The sequence below is a fragment of the Oryzias melastigma genome, linkage group LG4, assembly GCF_002922805.2.
Source record: "Oryzias melastigma strain HK-1 linkage group LG4, ASM292280v2, whole genome shotgun sequence".
Taxonomy (NCBI): domain Eukaryota; kingdom Metazoa; phylum Chordata; class Actinopteri; order Beloniformes; family Adrianichthyidae; genus Oryzias; species Oryzias melastigma.
In genome coordinates, this window is record NC_050515.1 from 28,018,055 (window position 1) to 28,026,778 (window position 8,724).

At 40.1% G+C, this 8,724-nt stretch overlaps 2 protein-coding genes across 2 annotated transcripts in view; both read left to right on the top strand.

The window, feature by feature from the left end:
• The first annotated feature begins 220 nt into the window (after nucleotides 1-220).
• On the top strand, nucleotides 221-7,599 carry LOC112136816 (prohibitin-2). Its single transcript, XM_024258736.2, has 10 exons — nucleotides 221-373; nucleotides 1,792-1,924; nucleotides 2,684-2,768; nucleotides 3,902-3,981; nucleotides 4,098-4,282; nucleotides 4,367-4,496; nucleotides 5,537-5,640; nucleotides 5,758-5,835; nucleotides 5,920-5,999; nucleotides 7,313-7,599. Exons 1-10 carry the CDS (start codon nucleotides 353-355, stop codon nucleotides 7,335-7,337), a joined length of 921 nt encoding a protein of 306 aa, XP_024114504.1. The 5' UTR covers nucleotides 221-352; the 3' UTR covers nucleotides 7,338-7,599.
• Nucleotides 7,600-8,028: 429 nt separating this feature from the next.
• commd2 (COMM domain containing 2) overlaps nucleotides 8,029-8,724 on the top strand; it is a 4,505-nt gene continuing 3,809 nt past the window's right edge. The window contains exon 1 of the mRNA XM_024258744.2: nucleotides 8,029-8,688. Coding sequence (XP_024114512.1) covers nucleotides 8,622-8,688 — 67 coding nt within the window. The 5' untranslated portion in view covers nucleotides 8,029-8,621. The remainder of the gene's footprint in view (nucleotides 8,689-8,724) is intronic.

An 8,724-nucleotide genomic window follows, 5' to 3' on the forward strand; every position in this document is an offset into this window, starting at 1 on the left:
CATGAGTTCATTAAAGATTCCCTTCTGTTTTTGGGTGGAATCATTTGTGCAGAGGAAGTCTACCCACTCTTCCTAACAACGATTTAAAAAATAGAAATGCACAGAAAAAGCAATTTTCTCCTTATTTTCAGCCACAAAATCATATTAAAAACTTGATTTTCATTGGAGTGGATTTGTTTAAAAAATTAGAGAGAAAGAACCAAAAAAAATATCTGGTGCAACTGCAGTACCGTTTCTGTCTTATAGGGGGCAGCAACACCGGATCTGCCTACTTCATTGCAACTTCATGTCCCAGCATGCCCTGCGCTAAACTGCGCGCGCAGCAGGCTGACCTTGGGTACTGTTGAACAACATGGCGAGCAGGGAACCGAACGTAAGTGTTCTGGACGGTAAAGAAAATAATTGTTGTGGTCAGACATCTCTGATAAGGTTAACTCAATGCAACTCAGCGGTAAAATGCTAACTGCGGTAGACGCACGCGCCAGTTTTCTACCGCCCACGTGACTATCTTTCACCTATGCGATAGGCACCGGTATTCTTTCTTTGCATTTTCATTTAGTTTAGTGCAGTTAAAACATTCAGACTTATTGTTTACTTCAGTACAGTCCGTGGGTCATATCCGCAGACATGTATACATTCACTATTATTATACAGTCAACGGTTATATCAGAGTTTGGGAAACGTGTTCTGCGTGTTTGACCCATCCCATGAGGCAGAGGTGAGCTGCAGTCACTCCAACTCCTGCTACCCTTTATTAGTTAATCAGGGAGGCATCTTGACACTCTTTGGTGTGCCCTGGCTATGGATTTGAACCCTCAACCTCCTAGTTTCAGGGTGATCCCTTATCCTCTATAGTCCACAGAGCTGGTTAGTTTGTACTCATAATTGGTAGGTTTTGTCTAATTTTATTCAGAGTAATTTAGTGATGACTGATTCAGGTTCAGACCTCTTGTTGACTGGTAAGGTTTAAACTGGTTTAGTTCACATTTATAACATATTCACATGTTCTTGTGGCATTTTCTAGTGAGGGGGGCCATATTTAAGCTTAAAATGGCATTTCTGAGTATTTATTTTTTTCAAATTGTTGTGAATCAAGTGCAGATGAAAAACATGCTGTTTGAAGAGGAGCTTATTTGTGACATAAATACACTGAGGAGGTCACAAGCTCCCTGCTCTCCTGCATTCTGATACATCCACTTGCAGAAAAATAGATCCATGAACGTCTTTGTTTTCCTCATCTGAACTGGAATCTGGATCAGAACTGTACGTCTGGATAGCTTTGATATTGTTTACCTTTTTTGTTGCAGCGCTAATGTTGGGTTGGGGATGTGAGAGGCTGTAAGCTAGTGGGAGAGAGTGAAAACAGAGCTTTCAGCAATGGGGAGGGATAGGGGTGGTCAGACGGCCACGGTCCCACCCTCAACTCTGGCTAATTTCTAATGAACTACCGACAGAACACTGAAAGCGCTTTTAAAATAAATCCAAAAATGATCGAAGTGGGACTTTAAGATCAGAATAAACCAGTTCATTTTTCTTGATTGACCCATTTCCAATAGTTTTTTTAAGCAGTAGTTTAGTTATGAATGACTTAATTAGACTGCTTTAGTTCAGATTAGTTTAGAATAAACTGATTTAGTTTAGCATGAACCAGACTTCAGACTGAACCAGTTTAGTTCATTTTTATCATGCAGTAGTTTTGTTTAGACTGTTTACAGTAGTTTAGACTAGTTAAGTCCAGTTTGATCATGTCTCATTTCATCCATCCCTGCTGTTCTTTGGATCGGACCACAGCGCTTTATCCAGCACCTGAGAGATCTGACGGGCCGGATGTCTTCGTCTGGCGGCAGGGGGGCGGGGCTTGGACTCAAGCTGCTGCTGGGAGCCGGAGCTTTGGCGTATGGCGTCTATGAAGCTACATACACAGGTGAAGCCACAAATCTAGTTTCTGCTGTAGTGCCTTCCTTCAGGTGTGTTAGAGAATAAACTACAAAAAAGGTCAAATGCAGTGATAGGCTTAGACAAAGAAGAACTTCTATTATTCACAAGTGTCTGAGAAACACCTGCTTCGTCTAATGACAGAACCATGACAGAAAACTCAGTCATTGGATTAGAGTGCTGCTTTTGAAAACCATTCAACGTTGTCCTAGAATGGTTCAAGCACTAATTAAAAACAAGAACTTTGTTGAAATGAGTAACTGTGTCAGAGCACATAGCCTTGACCTGTGGGATCCCCCAGGGATCTATCCTGGGAACCCTTTAGTTCAATCAGTACATGTTTCCTTTAGGCTCTGTAGGGTCTGACATTCCTGTGGCGGTCTGCTCACTGGACTCAAGGTTCTGCAGAGCAGCTGCAGTTCCTCAAGAATGCTGGTGCTCAAGTTTTGACTAAAACCAGGACAGACGACTGCATCACTTATCCTCAGGTGTTTGCTTCCTGTTGCTCAGAGAACAGACTTCAGAACTGATCTGTGTTAAATTCTCTCCATGGCTCAGCATCAAAGTACATGTTCACATCCAGAAAAAAACTTTTCCACTGAAAGTCTTTTATTTGCACTTTTGTCCTTTTTATCTAGTTTTCAAGTGATTGAGTTTACTTTTATTTATTATTTTTTTCTAAGTGCTTATTTGACATTTTTGGTTAAAATCCCTTTGAATAACGTTGTGTGTGGATGGATGTGTGCAGTGGAGGGCGGTCACAGAGCCATCATCTTTAACAGGGTTGGAGGGATGCAGATGGACACCATCCTGGCTGAGGGGCTGCATTTCAGGTACGTTTTACTGAGTCGGTTGTGATTGAAGTGGGTGTGGTCTCTGGACCTACTGCACTGTGAGGACTTCCTGTCTTATCTTAAACCGCTCTCTCTTCAGGGTTGTCACGCTATGAAACTCCTCATCTTTGAAGCATCGATGGGGCAACATCATAGTCAGGAGAATTTTACAGTTAACAAATATCCACCCTCATATGAGTGAGCTGCCATTGTGATAAATAAAAATTAACTTATTTTGATTGAAAAAAACAAATATAAAGAGAACATGTCATTTTTTTCAAAATATGAAATAGTTTATAACGTTTGACAGAGGTTCATATGATTTCTTTTCAAAATAAAAGACACCTTGTGTCACATAGAATCAGCTCAGTGCTGCCAATGGAGTAGCAGGTAGTGTAATGGCAACAGTAATTAATTTATTTGACCATTTGTGGCTGATCTCTGCTAAAAATACATGAATCCAACTCAAAAAATAAATCAGAGCCACTGTATTTCTCAACCCATAAGGCACAGTGAAAGAAAGAAAGAGAGATAATCTGTTATAATCCAGTTCACCTTAATTCTGGTTGTGCTTACTGACTTCCAGTTGATTTTCTGTGGTAAACGGCGCACAAAAATCTGATGTCCAAAATGTTTTTAGTTTTTTAACACACACAAAAATAATTCTTGAACCAGAGAGCCACAATGGAAGGGTAAAAGAGCCACATGTGGCTCCTGACATAGACTTTTGTTTGGAAATGGCCACTTAAAGATGCGATTCTGAGCTCAGTGTGAGCATAGAATTATGCTTCTTCCGTGTGTCTGTTTGTGTGTTTCAGCTTATGTTTGATTATTAGTCGCTGAAGTGACCAGCAGACCATTGAGTTTTGAACTGAGTGAGCAAAGGGTGACAGTGAAAAACTCTCTAAATGGAAGATTAGGATGAAAAACCTTCATCAGAAACAGACTCGTAGGGATCACCGTTTCCTTTGGGGGGATGTAGTATTAGAAGACAGGAATGAGACAGACGCAGAAGAGCTTTATTATCTGTTACAAGTCCAACCTCGATGCCATACAACAACTGACACTCTGGCAAATGTTCTTTCCTTTGGTGTTTATCTGCTGTTAACCGTCTGGTTTGTGTGTTTGTGCAGGATTCCATGGATCCAGTACCCCATCATCTATGACATCAGAGCCAAACCCAGAAAGATCTCCTCTTTGACAGGCAGCAAAGGTAAAACCCTCTCTGTCCCTCTCTGCTGGGGGGTTAGATATACGGCTTTTAATGATCTTGATTAGACGACTAAATATGCAGGACAATAGAATTGAAGATCCTTGTGTTGTGTGCAGACCTGCAGATGGTGAACATCGCCGTACGTGTCCTGTCCAGACCGCTGGCCTCCAATCTACCCATCATGTACCAGCAGCTGGGAAAGGACTACGATGAGAGGGTTCTTCCATCCATCGTCAACGAGGTTCTGAAGTCTGTGGTGGCGAAATTTAACGCGTCGCAGCTCATCACGCAGAGAGCTCAGGTGTGTCCGGACTCTCCCCTGAACCATGTGACATCACGCGGTGAGGTCACGAGCTCTGCTAACGCTGTGCTCTGATTGGAGCAGGTGTCCTTGCTGGTACGCAGGGAGCTGTTTGAAAGAGCCAAAGACTTTAACATCATCCTGGATGACGTGTCTATAACCGAGCTGAGTTTCAGCAGCCAGTATACCGCTGCTGTAGAGGCCAAGCAAGTCGGTAAGTGTGCACACACCTGCATCATGGTAACAAATAACAAACTAATCAGACGAGACAACATGACTTAAATCAGGGGTGTCAAGCTCAGTCGCACAAGGGGCTGAAATCCCAAACACACCTTAGGTCGCGGGCCGAACAGGATTTATTTAACACTCTAAAACTACATTGTTAAACTTTAAATTTGTAGATTTTTAACATATTTATGAACTAGAATTACTGGCAATAATGTTAGTCTGAAAGCTGTAAGATGAATTTGGCCGCTGAAGATGCTAGTGCTGATCGCTGAAGATGCTGAAATTGATAGCTGAAAACACTGAAAGTGATAGCCAGCTAAAATTTTAGCTAAATGCCAAATTAGCTTAAAAAAAAAAAGAAAAAAAAAACACAAGTTAGCCAAAAATCTAGCCTGTAGCTAAAAAATTAGCTAAACTACAAAATAACCCCAAAAACTGAAAAAAGCTTAAATTACTCAAAACAGGTAGTCTGTAAATATTAGCCTAACTCGAAAACAGCCTAAAAAAACTTAAAAAGAAAGCCTAAATTAGCCAATGCAGCTAGCAAGTAGCAGACATATTAGCTAAACTCCAAAATAGACTAGAAAGCAAAACAAAAAAAGCCAAAATTAGCAAAAACAGCTAGCATGTAGCTCAAATAACAGCTTAACTCCAAAATAGCCTAACAAATTTTAGTAAATGCCAAAATTGTCCAAAAAGTAGCAGAATACCAATTTTTGAACCATAACTTTTTAACATGATTATGAATAAAAACAGGCAGGTATATTATACCAGAATAAATCAACTCATACTTTAAATAATTTGCAATATTTTACTCTCCATAGAAATATATTTTATCAAAATTATACAAGTTAGAAATGAGATACAAGATAACATCGGACCATTTATATCAATAAAATAAAATTATCTGGAGGGCCGGACAGAATTACCCGGAGGGCCAGATCTGGCCCCTGAGCCTTGACTTCAGCACATGTGACTTAAACCATCATTAAAGACCTATCATTGTGTGTTTCTGTGTGTGGTTAGCTCAACAGGAGGCTCAGAGAGCCCAGTTCTACGTAGAGAAAGCCAAACAGGACCAAAGACAAAAGATCATTCAGGCAGAAGGAGAAGCTGAAGCGGCCAAGATGGTGAGTGACAGAGCGACCTGTTAAGGTCTGAGCGCTGCTATCTTCCTGTCAGGTTTGGACACAACCTGGTTCTGTCAGAGAGCACAGCTGATCAGTTTGTTTCTGTCTGTGTCTCAGCTTGGCCAAGCCGTGACAAAGAACCCCGGTTACCTGAAGCTGAGGAGAATTAGAGCGGCGCAGAACATTGCCAAGACGGTCAGAAAAGTTTTTTTTTTTTCTTCCTCAACTTTGTAGCTTTTGCTGTTGGTAATGATGTTAACAGAAGATTTTTTCCTCCAGGTGGCGACGTCTCAAAACAGAATTTACTTGAATGCTGACAGTTTGGTCCTGAACCTGCAGGATCAGTCGTTCTTCAACGAGTGGGTTCACACACAAGCTGGCACTGAATCATGCTAATACTGTCATCCTGAGAATGACCTTCCAACATCTTAAGCCTAACAAGCTAGCTCTGACATACCAACTTGCTCACAAAGTACTAGACTACTGAACTATCAATGTGCTACTGCTGATTTACTAACATGCTTACAGTAATTTATCAACAGCTGTGTCCAAATTCCTACCCTAATCCTTAACCACTAAAAAAAACTATATACTGCAGGACTATATAGTGTTCTGGAATATAAAAGTAATTCAGACACCATAATCACTACTTTTTTTCCCTCTAAACTGTGGATATGAAGTCACCGATTTGAAAATCGAATCAATACGAACATATTTCGACGTCTGTTTATGACTCCACTGTGTTCAGATGATGAAAATATGGGTAGTTTGTTCAAAACTACATTTTTTTTTTCGCAAAAATTGTTCAAGCGCAATGCATTGTGGTCTATATTTGCTAATGTAGTGAGCATCGACACACTAGTTTTTCGGAAAGACTTCTGGGAATTTTGTAGTGCCCTGGATTTTGAATGGTAGATTTGGACAGTGCTACAAAATGGTGAACACACTATATAGTGAGTAGTGAAGGAAGGAATTTGGACATACCCAGAGTGTTGATACTGACAAGGTAGCACTGACCTACTAACATGCTAACGATAACATGCTAACAGTAACTTTCCATTGTTCTAATCAGGCTCTGCCCCATAAATTCTGATTAAAGAGGCCTACACTTGTTTAGCGAAGTGCTATGTACTAAAGTTAACTCTGAGCTAGCAACATATTAATGCTATTTCATTGTAAAGCCTGATCCCTAGAATTAAAAATAGAGAACATTTGTCACATGATGGTTTTTTTGGAGAGTCCCCATAATTTAAACTCTGTTTGTCCTATTAAAATTCAGAGCTTAAAATGGCCACAAGTGTAGCATATGTGCTGTTAAAACTGCACCAAAAAATGTCTGAAATATCAAAGTGGGGAATTTTTCAATATATAAGATCACAAGAATTGAGTCAATTGACCTCTAACTTTTGCCCATACAATCGGTTTAGGCTTATTTCATTTATTTGACATGATTTTAACACAATGTTTAGATTTTTTTGAAGATCAAGCGTATAGTTTAAAACCTCTGTCATTTAAAAAAAAACAAGTTTTTCTCATTACTCACTGTTTGATATTTTGCTACCATTTGGAGACACAAGAAACTTAAAATTATTTGAATGAATTTAATCTACATCTGGGTGGAGCAAACGTTCGCTGCCTTTCATGCTGCTGAACCGGATTCTGTTGTTTTCAGTCTGTCTTTGATGCAGAAGAAGTGATGGAGAGAAAGAGGATGACGGCTCGGCTGGGACCTCCTTCTGACTGATGGACAGCAGCTTTGCTGGGGGGTCAAAAGTGGATAGAGACACCAGCACCAAACTCACCCCCCACCTCAGACTGTTTCATCTGTCTGACTGGATGAGAAGATCATCATTCTTTGTTGGGGATTGGATGCTGCTGCACTCCAGTTGGAGTAAAATATGCTTGTGGAATTTTTGTTGTTGAATTTATTAAAATAAACTTAAATCCGACTGATTGAAATGGTCGTGTTATTTTTGTGTGACATGTGTAAGGGGGTGTTGAGTCAGAACGGATGAGTTTAGCGCAGTATGTGTTTAGAACAACAACAGACATCAATGGAGAAACATAAATCTGATGAGAAGATAGAAAATCACAAATTCATTGTTCTACGGTGAGAAACATTTGACAGTTTCAGACCTTCAGAAGATAATTCAGGCAGAGGATCTGGGCGATGAAGCTTTCATCTCCATATATTTAGAGCTTTATGTAGGATCACTTGGATTATCACACCAAAAGCATGCTTCAGCTGTGAGGTTCCTGACCATTTTTTAGATTAGATTAGATTCAACTTCGAGTACAGGGCAACGAAATGCAGTTTGGCATGAAACCAGAAGTGCAATAGGCAGTAAGAGCAAGTGGTATAAATATTATAAATATGTGTGGTACAGGTTATTATACAGTATATGGGAAGTATTTACAGATCACTAAAAAAACTGAGCAAGATATACATAATGACTGAGGTACTTTGAACATATTATACAGATGAATGATTCGTTTAAGAAAAAGGGGGAGAAGACTATAAACAGAGACTAGCGAATATACTTTACAAAAGAGAGATATATGATGTTAAATAAATAAGGCTATACAAAACGGATGACAATGTCGATTTACAGTGCAAAAAAAAAAGCAAAATAGTATTATTGGAAGTTAAACTGTGCAAACAGGATGTAGCATGTGCAACGTAGATCAATAGTGCCGGAGATTTAACAGTAATGGAACTCAGATCTTCTCCAGGACGATGATGGAGAGATGTACCAACACCCTGGAAGGAATAACTCAAAAGGACTCGGATGATGAGGTTTTTTTAATTTTTATTTTTTTAGACCAACTGGTTTGTAGACCTGCAAGCAGTTCCGGATTTGTCCACCAGAGGGTGCTGATGATGAGACTAAAACACCACAGAGGAAGAAGTCACAGTTCTTCCTGGATCTTTAAAGAAAACCCCGTCAACTGTGGTGATTGTAAGCTCGGTTCTGTTCAGGATGCTACTGGTTCTGTCCGAGGAGCACAGAGAACATCTGTCCATGCTGCCGCAGGTGGACCCTTCAGGTAAACTTCCGCTCTGACTGCTCCAGGGAGTGCGCG